An 18,405-nucleotide genomic window follows, 5' to 3' on the forward strand; every position below is an offset into this window, starting at 1 on the left:
AAAATGGATCCCAACTTTGCAGCTCTCTCTACAGGAGAAATAGAACACCAGGTCCTGAGCTGTGAGAATCCTGTGTTGTTGTAAAGAGAAACTCTGGTGATGGTTAATGAATTTCAGATAAAAGAAGTCACAAGATGTAAATTTTTGTCAAGGACACCTGATTAACCTTCCTATTTTATACTCCTAACCTACATTAGAATTATTGCCCAGGGCTCTGTTTTGCAAGAATAAAGTTCCTTATTTCTGGCAGAAATGAAATTAAATTTGTCCTCCTGGACACAAAAGCCCAGGTGTGTCGGATGGAATTCTGAGGCTCCAAAGGATGTTGAGGTGCTGGAACGTGTCTAGAGAAGGGCAACAAAGCTGGTGAGGGGCCTGGAACACAAAGCCTGTGAAGAGAGGCTGAGGGAGCTGGGGGTGTGCAGTCTGCAGAAGAGGAGGCTCAGGGCAGAGCTCATTGCTGTCTGCAGCTGCCTGAAGGGAGGTTTTAGCCAGGTGGGGTTGGGCTCTTCTCCCAGACAACCAGCAACAGAACAAGGGGAGACAGTCTCAAGTTGTGCCAGGGGAAGTCTAGGCTGGATGTTAGGAGGAAGTTCTTGCCAGAGAGAGTGATTGGCATTGGAATGGGCTGCCCAGGGAGGTGGTGGAGTCACCGTCCCTGGAGGTGTTGAAGCAAAGCCTGGCTGAGGCACTTAGTGCCATGGTCTAGTTGACTGGCTAGGGCTGGGTGCTAGGTTGGGCTGGATGAGCTTGGAGGTCTCTTCCAACCTGGTTGATTCGATGATTCTATGAAGCATGAGGAATGCACAGGAGCTCTGCCTGCTGTCACACAGCACTAGCTGGAATTCTGGACGATCAGTAAATGAACATCTCTCACCGATGATTTGAGGCTGCTTGTGTTGTAATGCAGACTTGTCTATATTAAACTGGCAACGCAGGTGGACATTCTGCATGAAGAGATCTAAAACATTTTTACTAGAACATGGAGGTGTTCAAGGCCAGGTTGGATGAGGCCTTGGGCAGCCTGCTCTAGTGGGAGGCATCCCTGCCTGTGGCAGGGGGTTGGAACTGGATGAGCTTTGAGGTCCTTTCCAACCGAAACCATTCTATGAAGCTGGTGAAGGGCCTAGAGAATAAATCTTATGAGAGGCAAGGGAGGGAGCTGGGGATGGTGAGTGTGAAAAAGAGGAGGTTAAGGGGAGACCTCATTGCTGTCTACAACTACCTGAAGGGACATTGTGGAGGAGCTGCTGCTGGGCTCTTCTCACAGGTAATTGGAGACAGAACTGGGGGGAATGGCCTCAAGCTGAGACTGGAGAGGTTTAGATTAGACACGAGGAAAAAAAATTTCATGAAGAGAGTTGTCAGGGACTGGAATGAGCTGCCCAGGGAGGTGGTGGAATCACCCACCCTGGATGTGTTTAAGGGTTGTTTGGATGTGGTGTTTATGGCTATGGTGAATGTTGTGGAGTAGGGTTCTAGGTTGGACTTGGTGATCCTGAGGGGCTTTGCCAACCTGCATGTTTCTGTGATTACCTTTGAGCGTTGTTTAGCTCCACCTGTTGTGGCAGTTTGCATGCTGAAGGCGTCCTTTAATGTACAAACCATAAAAGATTCTGAAAATTCCACCAAAAAACCCTTCTTTAGCTCAAGTTGACAAAGTTTCGTCTGGCATCTGGGGTGTAACTTCTTTTAATAAATGAGTGCTTTGGGTTTGCTTTTTTATCTTAGTAGTGGTAGTTTAGGAATTGTTAAAATCCACCCTGATCAAATGGTGAGGTCAAAGGGCTTAGCTGTTGCACCTCAGCCCTAAGAACAAGAAGGTAAATGCAGGATGAAACAAAGGGACAAAGCTTTGCTGCAGTGCTTAAGACAGTTCTCCATATTGCTTATGTGAAGAAGCACTAGAGAGGCTCTAAAATCTTTTAAACTGAGGTCATGATGTAAATCAATGCGCTAGCCTTGTAATAAAGTGGTTTACTTCACCAGACAGATCCTCTGGTTTGAAACCTAAAAAGACATTGATTTTTTTTTTAAGGCTTTTTATGATCTTACTTTATTTCTTTTTCAATAAGAACTTTATATATTAAACTACTTTTATTAACTTTATTAATCTTTTAAACAAATCTACTGCATTCCACTGTTCATCTTGTAAAGCTACAAGATGATTCTGAAATAATTGCAGTGCAATTACTTACATCAGAGATGCTCACTGTTGTAAACCTTTCCCCCACTGATACAGAATGGGAGCTGCTATCAGTTAGTGTACCAACTGTAGCTGCCTGCTGTCATCAATGCCTCTAACTTTAGGCAGACCTTAACTCATACAGGTAGCCTCCAGAGATTTTAGTTCCAAAAGACACTGCAGTGTATGTTACATTACTTTCTGAAATTGGTGTGCTAGTTATGTTCTGGTGTTAGGTTACCAAATTCCACTTTGTTGCAATCACTTTTTGTGGTGTGCTTTGACACCTATGCACTCTGTGGCTTAGAGCAGGACAAGCAGTGCTCCAAGATGCTCTGAAGAAATAGACTTGGGTGTATTGACAGATACTGGAGCGTGTCCAGAGAAGGGAAATGAAGTTAGTGAGGGGCCTGGACTGCAAGCACTATGAGAGGTGGAGGGAGCTGGGGTTGTTTAGCCTGCAGAAGAGGAGGCTCAGGGGTGACCTCATTGCTGTCTACAACTACCTCAAGGATGATTTTGGCCATGTGGGGTTGGTCTCTTCTCCCAGGCAACCAGCGACAGAACGAGGGGACACAGTCTCAAGCTGTGCCAGGGGAGGTCTAGGCTGGATGTTAGGAGCAAGTTGTTGGCAGAGAGAGTGATTGGCATTGGCATGGGCTGCCCAGGGAGGTGGTGGAGTTGCTGCCCCTGAAAGTGTTCATGAAAAGCCTGGATGAGGCACTTAGTGCCATGGTCTGGTTGATTGGCCAGGGCTGGGTGCTAGGTTGGGCTGGATGAGCTTGGAGGTCTCTTCCAACCTGGTTGATTCTGTGAGAAGCTCACCATGAGTTGGCCGTGCACTCATGATGCCCAGAAGGCAAATCATATCCCAGGTTGCATCAAGAAGGGTGTGGCCAGCAGGGCAAGAGAGGGGATTCTGCCCCTTTGCTCTGGTGAGACCCCAGCTGGAATACCGCAGCCAGTTCTGATGTCTCTAGCATAAGAAAAACACAGAACTGTCGGAGTGGGTCTAGAGGAGGGCCACAAAGATGATCCAAAGGCTGGAGCACCTCTGCTGTGAGGACAAGCTGAGGGAGATGGGGTGTTCAGCTTAGAGGAGAGAAGACTCGGGGGGGACCTTAGAGCTGCCTTCCAATACCTGAAGGGATTCTACAAGAAGGCTGGAGAGAGGGACTTTCTATAAGGATGTCTAGAGACAGGACAAGGGGGGATGGCTTGAAGCTGAGGCAGAGCAGAGTTAGACTGAAGCTGAGGGAGAAGTTCTTCAGTCTGATGGGGATGAGACTGTAATCAGTTTCTCAGGAAGGCTGTGGATGCCTCCTGTGTGGGGGTGTTGAAGACCAGGTTAGAGCAGCCGAGTCTAGTTGAGAGGCCTCCCTGCTCATGGCGGGGAGGTTGGAGTAGATGATCTCTAAGGTCCCTTCCAGCCTAAGCCATTCTATGATTTATAGAATAATATTTTTCCAAAACTATATCAGCACAGTACAGTCAGTGGGGAAGAAATCACTGAGCTCTATCTGTAGTTCTCCATAGGTCGTGCGTGGAGAACCCCGTTGATAACTACAGCTCTATGTTTCTGAAACACAGCTATCTGAACTCCTTCTACCCTGACTTGGTGTCACTTTTCTTTTGTCTGTTTGTTACATTAAGGAAGTTATTTGTATTTCAGCTATCTCTCTCCCCTCTCAGGGATGACTGAGGACCCAAAGCTGTTTTGTAAACAGCTTTTGCTGGATTAGAGTTTTCTGTCGTTGTTTTTTATCATGCCATATCCAAGGAAACCACTTCGAAGGACAGTGAAGTTTTGTTGTAAGAAAACACCCCAGGGCCATTTGAATATGTGGAAATTCAAAGCAAAAAATATACTTTTATCATCTTCAACTAAATCTTTCTAAAGGTAGAAATAAATTCTTCGAGGCACATGTGCTTGTCCTTTTTGGTTGCTTAGCAAAAGGTAATTCTGGCTTCACTGGGATAATTTTTGCTGTCATTCCATACTCACCACTTCTGTACACCTTGTAGACAGAAAATGCTGCTGTGCCTCACTTGTTGTCTTTACTTACTGCCAGATCTTCCTTTACATTTGGGTTTTTTAATGGGGCCATAATAGCCTCGTCCAGCAACCCTGTCAGCTCCTTCTACACATCTAATCTAGAGGATTATTGTTTAACCACCAGGTTGTTTTTTTTGTGTGTTAGCAGAGACTGAAATTGCAGGGCCAAATACTTAATAGTGCCTTCCATCTGCTCCCAGCTACATATGTGGTGTTTGGCTCCCAGGAATGGAGAAGAAATTCCAGTTCCAATTTTTGGATGAATGTTGGGGACAGTGCAATCTCCATGTGCTGCAGAAAGCAAATGCTACGATTCACCCATAGAGCAGTGAATCCCAAATGGGAGTCTGCTCCTCAAATAAAGCTCCAAGCTGAAGTGCAGAGAAGTTTGTCCAGCTCTCCTCTACACTCTCATGACACTCATCTGCAGTGCACTGATAGATGCAGAAGCCCCAATAGATATTTTTTTCCTTCACCCTGCCCTGCCCAGCGCTTGCCTGACTTTCGTGCCAGTACTTGGCGAACTTGCAGCTTTGTGCTTGTTGAGCTTGTGTAACTGTGCTTACTGAATTGAGTTAGGTCTAATGACAGAGTACTTGCAGCACTCATATTTGTGGTGTGCTTTTGATTCTTGTTTGCCTTAAGGTATTGCTGAATAAGGAGCTACTGTGAGGATGGTCCAGTCACAGTGAATGTTATGCACTAGCGCTAGTGGATAGGACCTAAATTTGATTGGAGTAAGTGAAGAGTAACAGGCAGTAAGTCTGGGGGAGGACCTGAGGAGGGATGTGCTGAAATGAACTTAATGCTTGCCAAGGATTCAGAGTGGCAGTCTGAAAAACAAATATCCTGTTCTTTCTTCAAACAGAAATGTTTCTGTGAGCATAATAGCGTTTTATCTCCCTTATTTCATCTCTTTTAGAAAGCAGTCTGTGTAGATTAATTAACAATTGTTTTCCAAAAGCTTCTTGACTATGAAAAGAAGTGGTTGGTTTTACTACTGTTTAGTCCTCTGCCTGAGAAGAGCTATACCAATGTGTACTGGAGGAGCAAGAAAGTCTCTCATGGCTCACTTGGGTTCTTTTTAAGGCTTTCTTGGAAAAAGGTGCCAAGGTGCTGGTCTGCATCTGGTGGGTCTCTGGGTCAAAACCAGTTTTGTATATAGAGAAATGAAAACTCAGCCAGAGCAAAAGATCCTCAAGTTGGGTTTTCAGATTATGCCCCTAGTTAGCTTTTGAATCTGAGCTGTTGTTTGAAGACCATAGAATTAACCAGGTAGTGAGAGACTTCCAAGATCTATTAATACATTTCTCCTGTGTTTCAGCTGAAGAAATCAGAAATCTCTGTCACACACACACCCACCCACGAGGATCTCAGGCACACTTAGCTGCTTTCATTGAAAGTCTGCCTGTTTCTCTCTCTTCATACCTTCCACTACCATCTTTTTAACATGGGCTAGAAATCAGCAGCAGTAACCTCCCTTTAACTCCCCCGAGTGAAGAGGGTTTTCAGAGGGTGACCTGACAGTCTGTTTGCCTCTCATTCCTTTCCCCTTTCTGGGATGGAGAGAACTCGGAGAGATTGAAGGCCTCTTGCTTCCCACACGTTTCCCCCCCAAAGTTTCTTTGTGAGATCTTAGGACGTTCTCTGATTTCTTTCTTTCAGTCTCAGTCGGCAATGAGGCTTAAACAGCGTTTCTCAGCCACACAGTTCCTCCTGTAATGGATCTTCACCTCATTCTTGATGCATTGTCAAAGCACTGCGCTATTAGCTTACCGTTCTTGCATGCTGCTTGAGATATTGAGTTTTAGCTTGATAACAGCTCGGCTCCCCTTTTAACAAGACAAGTTTCTCACAGTGTAAGGTTTTCATGCAACAGATTTCACAGTTGCTTTGGCAATTGCTGGAGTTTAAAAGGGAAAAAAAATAGAAATTGGTTTTTGGCTTGTTTGGTTTAAAAATAACAACTGGCTTTTACTGGTCTTATTCATGCTTTCAGATGTTGCCTTCTCTGAACCTAAAGGTGCTCCAACCATCGCACCCACCCCTCTGAAAACAAACCCCCACAGCCCCAAGAGTTTAGACATGCAACACCAGGAACTAAGTTGCAAATGGGAAAAAAAGAAGCCAACTTAAGGCACAGCATCACACACTCACAGAATGCCAGGTTGGAAGGGACCCCGAGAGGATCATCTGGCCCAACCTCTCTGGGTGATAGTGGAGTTGAAATGAGCTGGCCCAGCACCCTCTCCAGATGAATTCTCAAACTGTCCAGTGTAGAGGAATCCACTGCTTCCCCTGGGAGATGGTTCCAATGTCTGACTGTTCTCATGAGGTAAAAATGGTCCTTTGGAGTTGAATGGGAGTCTGCCCAGGACTAACTTGTCCCCGTTGCTGCTTGTCTTTTCCATGGGACTCCTTGTAAAAAGGGAGTCTCTATCCTACTGGCAGCCACCCTTCCTGTACTGGTATGTGGCAATAAGATCTCCCCCCAAGCCTTCTCTTCTTAAGGCTGAGCAAACCCAGTTGTCTCAGCCTTTGCTAATATGGCCTCTGATCATTCTCATGGAAGCTTCAAGTAGACATTTGTACCTATCTTATACATAGTGATTTCTCATGAGATTGTTTGGGTATGAGTCAAAGGAAATATATTGGGAATCTTTTTACATAACTCCAGCCTCATTAGAGCAGCTGTAATGCAGCCCTGCTCCCTGAGCCATATCCCATCTATCTTTCTAAGTGTTTCATAGCTGAATTTCAGGGTTTGCCAATCACTGTGGCATTAGCAAGCCCTACTATGTTGACTTGCTTGTCCTTTTCAAGGAATATTTAGACTGAGATGAAACCTGATGTGGCCTTCTAATACTTGAAAGGCTGGATGGGGGAAGAAAGACAAAATGCTGCCCAGTGTCCATCAGGGAACATGTCTTTGAAATAAAATCTGACTCTGTCTTTCCTCTGAAAGTGAGAGAGAGACACTGAGAGTCCTGTAGTGCAGATGTGCATAAATGAGCTTACTTAAGGCCTGTTTTGGGTATCATGGATTTCACAGTGAACTTAGCAGTGCTGCTGCAGCTAGATAATGACTAGAATGAGAATGTATTGCTGGAGCCTCGGATGCTTACAAGAAACAATTTATTTTTGACTTCTTGTAGAGGAGAGCAAGTCTGTATGCAACAGCATTATCTAATTGGACTTTTATTATTTGTCATGCTAAGTATTTATAACTGACCACATAAAAGGTACAGACTAGCAAGAAAGCCAGGAGCTTCTTCAGACCCTAAGACAAACTGCAAGGAAAATGTTTTTCTCACTGTGTGTAATCATTTTTCTGGGTCCTCTTTCATTGTTTCAGGAAGGAATCCACAGAAACACTTTATTTAACTTATTTCATATTCACTAATACTAAATGCATCTTTAAAACCTACTATGGCTTGTTATATGACAGTAAATAAGGTCCTTCATAATGCTTTCTAAGCCATTCAGTCACTGATTTCACCATTGATGTTCTTCTTTTTTTCTCTTTCCCATCCAGGAATCTTTAATGACTGGAAAACTCAATGGATCATGTTTTTATAATCTAAGCTATTTTTACCTCGAGTGTCTTGTAAACACATGGAGGAGCTGTAAGTAAATGTTCTGTGCTGCATGATGCATTGGATTGCTACAGTCTGGAGGAGAGCAAAATAACCATTTCGTTCTTGTGGTGATTTGCATAGCTTGCGGCACAATGCCAGAAAGACTAACGGACATGCTTATGGATACCTGGACTCCCTTAGTAATACTATGGATTACTGTCCTGCCTTCCATTTATATGGCTCCAATGAATCAATCTCAAGTACTACCAAGTGGATCCAGTACAGGACTAAAAAGGCTAACTGGAGAAGAAAGAGTTTTGAACCGTTCCAAGAGAGGCTGGGTTTGGAATCAGATGTTTGTGCTGGAAGAATTTTCTGGACCTGAACCAATTCTAGTTGGCCGGGTAAGGCAAGATTTGCTTGTTTTCTCTGACTGTCTATAGCATGTGAAGGTCTTCACTCAGCTGCCTTCTTCTAACAAATTCATCTCTGAGTTGCTCTGTTACTTTGAAAATCTTCTCCAGTACACTTCTAAATGTGCTTCATTTAAAGGCTTTACAGTATACCTCGTTGTAAGGGTACGGTTTCCTGGCTGGCAAGCTCGATAATTACAACAAAATTATACATGTTCCGTTTGACTAAAATACACCACAAGAACGTTCCCATCCTTTCTTTGGCATTGGTGATCACCACTCTTCACTTCTGTCTGCTGAACTTTTTCACCCAAGCAGCCTTTTGTACTATATTCCTGTTAATTCAAAATCCGTTCCTATGACTTCATTCAAACTCTAGGTCGTTTTCTATCTCCAGCCTTATTAGACAGAAGTTATTTATGCCCTGAGAATCCAAGGCAACAAAACCAAAAAATCCAAACCACAAAGGGAAGTGTGAAGTGTACAGCAAATTACAAGGCACTGCTGTGGGGATGGAGGGTGGCCTGATATGCACACACATGATGGAACATCCCTGCCACAGATTTTATCATTTACAGCCACAAAGATAACAGAAGGAAAACTCTTCTGTTTTCCCATGTGCCAGCTTGCCTGTTGCTTTAAGCCTTTGACTCTTGCCATGCATTAGCTCATTCTGTTGCTGGGTGTATTACCTCCTGCCTTGTTCATTCTCTAAGTAGAGATCACGGGCCATCTGCATTCATCAGGAATGAATTACCTTTTGAAGTATTCTTAGAGAATAATTATCTCATCCTAAATGCATATTTGGCCTATAGTCAGCAGTTATAAATACCTTGATTGTTTATCTCTAAAGTTCAGTTCCCTGTAAATAGCCAGCTACATAACTGTCAGATCACCTGGCAACTGACTCTGGAGGGGGAATCTAGAGAAGGTAAATTATGGATACCTGTTAATTCATGATCACTTGGGAAAATCTCAGGGTAAATGAAGAGGATATAATGAAGGAACTGTCAATAGCTAGTTCTGCTATTGAGAAAACATAGAATCAGAGAATGGTTTGGGTTGGAAGGGACCTCAAAGCTCATCCAGTTCCAACCCCCGCCATAGGCAGGGACACCTCCCACTAGAACAGGTTGCTCAAGACCTCATCCAACCTGGCCTTGAACACCTCCAGGGAGGGAGCATTCACAACTTTCCTGGGCAACCTGTGCCAGTGTCTCACTACCCTCACTGCAAATAACCCTTTCCTAACATGTAGTTTGAATCTCCCCTCTGCTGGTTTAAATCCATTACTCCTCAACCTCTCATTACAAGACCTTGTAAATAGTCCCTCCCCAGCCTTCCTGTAGCCCCCTTCAGATACTGGAAGGCTACTTTAAGGGCTCTTTGACGCCTTCTGTTCTCCAGGATGCAGATCCTCAACTCTGTCCTCATAGCAGAGCTGCTGCAGCCCTCTGAGCATCTTCATGACCTTCTCTGAACTTGCCCTGACAGTTCAATGTCCTTCTTGTGCACACAGTACTCCATGTAGGGTCTGACCAAATGCATCCTTAAATCTTCCCTGATGTATCCACTTTCTTGTCAAAACGTGGAGTCAGAAGGTGTAACAAGCTTTATGCCCAGTGACTGCTGAGCACTGTGTTAATGAACATTTAGATCAGCTAATACATACCTGTTCTCACCTGTTTTTCTGTTGTTAGTAACATAGCTGATTTTCCAGAGAGACACTAATATGCTTGTTTCAGATCTTCAACTATTTTAGCCAACCCATTCTTTTTGATCAAGCTTTCTGTATGGTTTTGAGTCGCTTTGGAGAAGCCAGGGAGAATCCCAAGCTGGTACTTTGTAGCACCTTGATTTCCATGGTGTATCCCTGTCTTAATATTTTTACAACGTTAGGGACGGTTTGGTGGATATAATATCCTGGGTTGTCAAAGTGACTAGAAGTGGGTGGGTTAAACTAAGCCAACCCAATAAAGACATTATCCCATCTTCAGCTGGCATTTTCAAAGAATTAGCTACTCTAAAATGCTGTGAACAATCTATTTGTTGAGACTGCTGCATAATTAAAACCCTGCATGATATAGATGGAAATGAGCAAAAAGTGAAATTGGCTCCCATAGGGAGAAGTCCTTGTTTTATTCATGAAAATGGTTTAAAATATTCCTCTAATTCTTGTCTGTGTTTTTTACCTCTGCAGAAGAGTCAGCCCTGTTTCTAACCTGTTTTTCTTTCCTAAAGTTTATAAGCACCCTAGCTGCTTTCAAAGCCTGCTGTAGCCAGTGGGAACAGAGGTACTTTGCAGGTTTTTTTTCTAGGGATGCTCTTAATCCTTCCTGATCATAAAGTAGCAACTCCCTCAATTATAGTTCATGGCAAATCCTTCTTCCCGAAACCTAAAGGTGTACAGAACGTCACAACCAAAGTGCTGCACTTCTCCCTTTACCCTGGGCTGTGGTTTCTCTGTCGTTCTCATTGGTTTCTTATCCAGTGTAATTTTAAACTAACCTCCTTTTCACAACTCACAGTAGCTTCTTCTTTTTCTACTTATACCCTTCCTCCAACCATGCAGTTTTGCCCTTTGCCAAAGGATTTGCTCACTTAGAGTATCTCTTTCATTCTGTGACTTGCTCTATCAACTATTTTTCTGCCCTGTGACTTACCTTGATGTTCTTTTATTTGAATGACTTTGAGTGAAGGGCACTTTGCAGAATGTGATAGAGTGAATTAATGTTGAGAGGCTTAATACTGTGAGGAGAATAATGGCAGGCACTATACCACCTATTGCTGCATTTTTCTGGACACAGGTGTTGCTTATATGTACTTTTTACATGTTCAAAGCAGTAGTATAATCTTGAAACAAACTGAGTTCAGAGTTGCTTCCAAAGGAACATTCTTAAAGCAAATTTAGGTATGTAGGATTTGGTTGCAGTTAGGTATGTAGGATTTGGTTGCAGTTTTATAGAGTGTAGTTGGTATTTTTTGTAGTCATGTGTGAGTTGTCCAGTCACAGAGAGTAAATGCAAACCCAAGTTTCTATACTGGAAGAAATGATGTACACACAAGCTGAATTTAATGCATGTTCTCAAATACACCTTTAAAGCCCACTGATAATTTGGCTCTTAAGAACTGCTCAGCATAATATTGATAAGATGATCCAAGGGCTGGAAAACCTCTGCTATGAGGACAGGCTGAGGGAGCTGATGTTCAGCCTGGAGAAGAGAAGACTCCAAGGGCATCTTAGAGCTCCTTTCCAGTAGCTGAAGGGCATCTTACAGGATGGCTGAAGAGGGATTTTTCATAAGGATGTCTAGAGACAGGCATGGTTTGAAGCTGGGACTGGATCATAGGGAGAAGCTTCTCAGTGTGAGGGTGGTGAGGCTCTGTAATAGGTTGCCCCGGAAGGTTATGGATGCCTCCTTTGTGGGGGTGTTGAAGGCCAGGTTGGATGAAGCCTTAAGCAGCTAGTCTAGTTGAGAGGCATCCCTGCCCAAGGTGGGAAGGGTGGAATTAGATGATCTCTGAGGTCTCTTCCAACTTAAGCAATTCTATGAATCTGGGATACTTAACTAATGTTGGGGTTTTTTGTGCCAGTGAATGGAAAGACACTGAATATAGACATTTTGATTTTAATGGAGTTGAAACACATAGCAGCAAAAAAAAATAAGTGTAGCAGCAAAAAATACAACTGAAATCCAGATTAATTACAGGAAATATAAACATCATACAGGATCCCTTTCTAAATACAGGCCTGCACATAGAGTCTATGCATTCATTCTGTTAGCTGAAAAGATCTAATACCCAAGTTTCTGAAGTACAGAGAAAGCTTAAGATTTACAGAGATATGTAACACCTTTTATTAGGCTGCTCATTTTTTTCCAGGAGGAACAGCTTCTAGAACTTGGGGTGTTAATAGTACAGCTGCACACTCTTCAGTGCCACTCACTCATTGCTGTTCTGCATGAGCATATAGTGAAGGCATTCTCAATGTCTTTACTGTAATAAGTGAAAGAATCTATGGTGAGACTCCTAAAAGCAGTCAAATTAAACCCTCTCAAAGTTTAGCTGGTTTCCTTTGATGATTCCAAGAGAGGAGAAAATCCTTTGCTTTCATTTTTGAACTTCTCAGAGCGAGTTTGACCAATATGCACTCATAATGTCAGTTTCCATTGTTAGATTCAGTAGGATCAACATTAAACAAAATAAGCATCACACATCTGTAAAAATGTGTCCAAATCATAGAATCAACCAGGTTGGAAGAGACCTCCAAGATCATCCAGTCCAACCTAGCACCCAGCCCTATCCAATCAACCAGACCATGGCACTAAGTGCCTCAGCCAGTCTTTTCTTGAAGACCCCCAGGGACGGTGCCTCCACCACCTCCCTGGGCAGCCCATTCCAATGGGAAATCACTCTTTCTGTGAAGAACTTCTTCCTAACATCCACCCTAGACCTGCCCTGGCACAACTTGAGACTGTGTCCACTTCTTCTATTGCTGGTTACCTGGGAGAAGAGGCCACCCCCCACCTGGCTACAATGCCCCTTCAGGTAGTTGTAGACAGTAATAAGATCACCCCTGAGCCTCCTCTTCTCCAGGCTAAACAGGCCCAGCTCCCTCAATCTCTCCTCATAGGATTTGTGCTCCAGGCCCCTCACCAGCTTTGTTGCCCTTCTCTGGACATGTTCCAGCACCTCAACATCTTTCCTGAATTGAGGGGCCCAGAACTGGACACAGCACTCAAGGTGTGGCCTGACCAGTGCTGAGTACAGGGGAAGAATAACCTCCCTTGTCCTACTGGCCACACTGTTCCTGATGCAGGCCAGGATGCCATTGGCTCTCTTGGCGACCTGGGCACACTGCTGCCTCATCTTCAGCTTACTATCTATCAGTACCCCCAGGTCCCTTTCCTCCTGGCTGCTCTCCAGCCACTCAGTCCCCAGCCTGTAGTGCTGCTTGGGGTTGTTGTTGCCAAAGTGCAGAACCCTGCACTTGGCCTTGTTAAATCTCATCCCATTGGCCTCTGCCCACCCATCCAGCCTGTTAAGGTGATTTGTAAATTGGTGAGATGTCTCTATAAAATGCTACCCAAAAATATCTAGTTTTTCTGTCTGCATTAATATTTCATGTATTTTGACACGTGGTATTGTAATAAATTCCATGTTGTTGTCACATGGACATGTATTCAGGGCCTGAGATGGTGCCAGGGGAGGTTTAGATTGGGTATTAGGGAAAAAAGTCCTTACTGAAAGAGTGATCAGACATGGGAACAGGCTGCTCAGAGAGGTGGTAGAGTCACCATCTCTGGAGGTGTTCATGAAAAGTGTGGGCACTTTGGGATGTGGTTTAATGGCTGTCATGGTCTTAAGCTGACAGTTGGACCTGGTGATCTTGGAGGTCTTTTCCAACCCAAACCATTTTATGGTGCTGTCTATAAATGCATCCATTTTGAGAAGCCTGTACAATAACCTTTTTCACATGTGCGTGACACACTTCAAATGGCTTTTGTCCACAGCAATATAATCTAGAAAGAGAGACACCCTTTCCTACTTCATCATTTTAGGTTCTTTTGCTTCATCTAAGATGCAGCTACTTACTTTGCACAGCTACTGAGTCTGCTGCAGAAGGTTTCACATACTGCATATTGCTGTCAGCAGTTTGCAGGCCTCCCAGTGGCTGACAACCTCATTCGAGTGTAGAGCGCGATGCCTTGTGACACTGCATGCTGTCCCTGGGGACTTGATTAGTTAGATAGAACTTTTACTGGATGCACAGTGCTGCATTTTCTGAGTCTCCTCTGCATGCATTTACAGCACCATGGCAGATGTGCTGTGAAATCTGTGGTGTAGCAAATGCCACAGGAGACAGCCACCGAATTCACAGTGACATAATAGAGTTAAAAAGCATTAGGAAATAGGTTTGGAGGATACTGCTGTAGCTCCTGGTTTGTGGGACGTGTTAGCTGAGGTGTTTCAAATGGGATATCCCTGAATTAATAGGCGGTTTTAGTCAAGAAACCTGGGATAGCTGATGTGTTACAGGTTGTTGTTTGTGAGTATAAAGCATGGGCAGAACAGAAGAGGGCATGAAGGTTTTTCTTTGGTTTGGTCTGGTGTTTGTTTGTTTTTATGTTCCCTGACTTGCTTCTAAATGAATCAACAGTTGTGTCCAGACACAAATCGCCACTTATGGTCAGTCAGATGCGTGCTGTTTCTGTGATAGCACTCCTCTGGCAGTACTCTGCTTTCTCCCGGAGCCTTCCCTGCCTTTTTTGGTTTTAATTAAGCTAGCTGCAGTGCCACAGTATATATTGCATATTTTGCACACAGCCTCTGTGAGGAGAGATCTGTAAAATGAGTGGGCCAGGGCAGAGCAGCACCTGGATCTCCTGCACAGCTGCTGTGTCGCATCTGCGGCATGCGGTGAGTAGGAGAGCTGTAGTAACTCCTGAAGAGTTGCTCTGGAACACCTGGACAGAGGTGGAAACAAGGCAGAATGCTAATGAGGCACAGAAAGAAAGTGGCCAGAGCCAACTCTGTGGTGTAGTGGAGTCTCAGGTGGATGTTTTATCTCTGTGACTGTGGAGTAGTTGTTCTTTGCTTCTGGCTTAGGCGAAAGGTGTCTTTGCTGCGTTAAACGCAGGGCGGCTTCGTACGGCTTGTAGGACGAGGGAGCTAGACAGCTTTTGCATTTTGGAGTGGTGGAGACTTTTCACTTGATGTATGGGGCTTAGGTAGAGGCCTTTAGATGAGAAATAATTTTCCTGTAGGAGGAGCAGTAAAGAGGCATTATGTTTTCACAGTTAAGTGCTTCAGGCTGCGCTACTGTAAAAACCGAACCTGGAAACGCAGAGAGCACTTATAAATAGCTGCAAGCTGTATGTTCTACATTATACATGCTTTATGCAATCTTTGATTTCATTGCCAACATACATTTTATCCCTTAACAAGGCAATGGTGAAGTCTTACTTGTTCAAAACTATAAATAGTTCTGTTGAAGTGCAAGTGATGCATATAGGCGAAGTAAACAAGATTTTAATGAAACAACTTCTTTCCATATGTTTTCCTTTTTATTCCTGTGTTGAGCTTGTGATTATAATGGCTACCTGGCAATGCTGCTGCACTTGGGTGCTGCAAACCAGAAATGTATGTAACTAAGGCTGGGGTTGCTTTAAGAATGAATTACCTGCTGTTTCTCATAGTGGAGGAAAGAGTTGTGATATATCATTGAGTCATAGAGTGGTCTGAGTTGGAAAGGGATCTCTAAAGGTCATCTAGTCCAACCCTCTCTGCAGTAAGCAGGAGCATCCTCAACTAGATCAGGTTGTCCAAAGTCCTCTTGAGCCTCACTTTGAATATCTCCAAGGACAGGTGCAGTACAGTCCCAGCTAAGGTTTCACAGGGTATGCCGTGGTCCTATGCTAATGCATTGGTAGAGGTTTTGCAGAGCAGCAGAAATCAGATCCCCATACTGCACAGATTCTTTTCCTCCTAATAAACACTTGTATGTTTTGCTGTCTATGGTTTAAATGCATGCCATAAAATATTCAATATCTGAAATGTTGCAAAGTCAACATTGCTTTCTGAGCCCTAGATTTTTGTTGTTGTTTTGCAGCCATAATTATACACTAATTTTCCTACTTATGTTTAATAAACTCCCAGAAGCTGAAATGTATCATTTATTCTGCTGCTGTATTCTTTATGGAAGATACTAATTCCCCCTGCCTTTTGTGTGCTTTTGAAGAAGAGATGACTCTATCCTTTTGAAGGAGAAGAGATGACTCTGTCCTTTATAGAATGCTCCAGTTAACATGGTCTAAATCAGCTTAGTAAGCAGCAGTATAAGGAGTTCTGAGAAAACCTCTTAATGAAATGTTACTGCAAAGACAATAAATATTGTGTGCAATATTTTAGAGAAGCCTGACAAAAGCAGTGGGCTTTAAACAAGTATTCCTGAGGCCAAACAGATTTCATTTTGTGTTAAGTTTCAAGAAATTTCTCCTTGGAATATATACATTAAACCAAGATAGTTTGAAGAGCATCAACAGTGTCTACTTATACAGTGTAAAAAAGTCTTTCTGCAGCCTTCTTTTAGGTTTAACAGACAAGATGTACCTTCAGATCCTAAAACCTCATTTCTGGAGCTACCACTGTGTGAGGCTGAACACTTCCATGCTCACTCATCTCCAATCTGAGAGCATGATGTAAATACAATTTAAGTAGAGTCACCATTTGAAACACTTGAATGTCACTTAGCACAACTGGGCTGGTAATAACTTCCATAAGGCATTTCCTGAGATGTTTCCTCTGTTTCTGCCTCACACTATTAAAGTAAAAACGTGGCACATACCAGGATAGGCCACCAATGTGGAAAACACTTGAAGGAATGCATTTTAATGTCAAGGTAATGATAAATCTTGCATTATAAAGGCTCAACCTGCCAAATGCCACAGCTGTGTGTTTTCTGTATGGAAGTTGGAACAGCTCCGTGATGTGATTTCAACCTTAGGTTTTAGTAAGTGTAGAGTAGCTTCAAGAAAGTTGGGATAGGTTTAGTTAGTTTGGGTTATGTAAGAAAGTTGGGATAGGTTTAGTTAGTTTGGGTTAATGTAAGAAAGTTGGGATAGCTTTAGCTAGTTTGGGTTATGTAAGAAAGTTGGGATAGGTTTAGTTAGTTTGGGTTAATGTAAGAAAGTTGGGATAGGTTTAGTTAGTTTGGGTTAATGTAAGAAAGTTGGGATAGGTTTAGTTAGTTTAGGTTATGTAAGAAAGTTGAGATAGGTTTAGCTAGTTTGGGTTATGTAAGAAAGTTGGGATAGGTTTAGTTAGTTTGGGTTAATGTAAGAAAGTTGGGATAGGTTTAGTTAGTTTGGGTTATGTAAGAAAGTTGGGATAGGTTTAGCTAGTTTGGGTTATGTAAGAAAGTTGGGATAGGTTTAGTTAGTTTGGGTTAATGTAAGAAAGTTGGGATAGGTTTAGCTAGTTTGGGTTATGTAAGAAAGTTGGGATAGGTTTAGTTAGCTTAGGTTCTGTTTCATTTTTGTGTGTGCTTTCTTTCTTGATTGTTTTTGTTCTGTTGGTTTAGTTTTTTGTTTTATTTGTGTTTTTTTCATTTGTTTTGGGCTTGTTGGATTGTTTTTGTTTCTATATTGTTTTTATTGCAGTGTTTTGTGATGTTTAAGTGTTGGAGTTGCATTTTTTTCTAAGATAATAAATGGTGTGTATGGTGGGCATGATTATACTCTGTGTGCTTAGGCATTTGGATTCTCTGATGCTACTTGAACATATCTTTTGCTTAAATCCCCCTGTCATTCTCCTAAGGCCACAAAGATTTCTCATCTTCTGAAAAACAGTAGCTAACACAGAGGGTTGTTTTTTTGTTGTTGCAGTGCTTTTTTGGTGAAGAATTAGAAGCTTGTGCACTTTTTTCAATATATTGATCCAAACACTTGATCTTTCTCACAATTAATTGAAATGTTTTCCTAGCATGCATGCAAACTCCTGAAGTGACAGTATGAAAAATGGAGCAGAGCGTTCCAGATGATATTCTGCAGATGCCCTCTGATCGTTTAGTATTTCCAACATTGCTCTAGTAAATGATTTTCAATTTCTACCTGTAGGGCCCACCTCTGGTGCTGTCAGGCTGCTTCAGTTCCAGCTGTCAATTTGACTAGCAATTAGTGCCAATTGTGATGGTGTTCTTTCCCTAAAAGTTTGTCCTTTGTGAACTTGACAAACGTCTTTCCCATAGGCCACCCAGAAGCTCTCAGATAGCAGTGACTTACCAAAAGTCACCCAACCTGTTGCCTTTTGACTGTCCTGGTCAGGTCCTGATGCCATGTTCCTCGATTTGCCACGGATTCATCTCATGAAAGCCTTAAAAATAATTGTGCCTTTAAAGGAGAGATGTGTTGAGATGAATTCATTTAGTGCCTGCGCGCATGCAGTAAGAGCTTTGGAGCTGAAGTGGCTGATATGAGGAGAGGCTGAGGGAGCTGGGATTGGTTAGCCTGGAGAAGAGGAGGCTCAGGGGTGACCTTATTGCTGTCTACAACTACCTGAGGGGTGGTTGTGGCCAGGGGGAGGTTGCTCTCTTCTCTCAGGTGGCCAGCACCAGAACAAGAGGACACAGCCTCAGGCTGTGCCAGGGGAAATTTAGGCTGGAGGTGAGGAGAA

General features: G+C 43.1%; 1 protein-coding gene across 3 annotated transcripts in view; it reads left to right on the top strand.

Annotated features, from left to right (window-relative positions):
* Positions 1-7,879: 7,879 nt before the first annotated feature.
* Positions 7,880-18,405, top strand: part of CDH8 (cadherin 8) — a 169,721-nt gene continuing 159,195 nt past the window's right edge. For 2 of the 3 annotated variants that reach the window (XM_064159940.1, XM_064159941.1), the window contains exon 1: positions 7,880-8,223. In XM_064159940.1, coding sequence (XP_064016010.1) covers positions 7,972-8,223 — 252 coding nt within the window. In that variant the 5' untranslated portion in view covers positions 7,880-7,971. The remainder of the gene's footprint in view (positions 8,224-18,405) is intronic. The other variant, XM_064159942.1, reaches the window with a different exon arrangement.

Source organism: Pogoniulus pusillus, chromosome 20 (assembly GCF_015220805.1).
Source record: "Pogoniulus pusillus isolate bPogPus1 chromosome 20, bPogPus1.pri, whole genome shotgun sequence".
In the NCBI taxonomy this organism is placed as follows: domain Eukaryota; kingdom Metazoa; phylum Chordata; class Aves; order Piciformes; family Lybiidae; genus Pogoniulus; species Pogoniulus pusillus.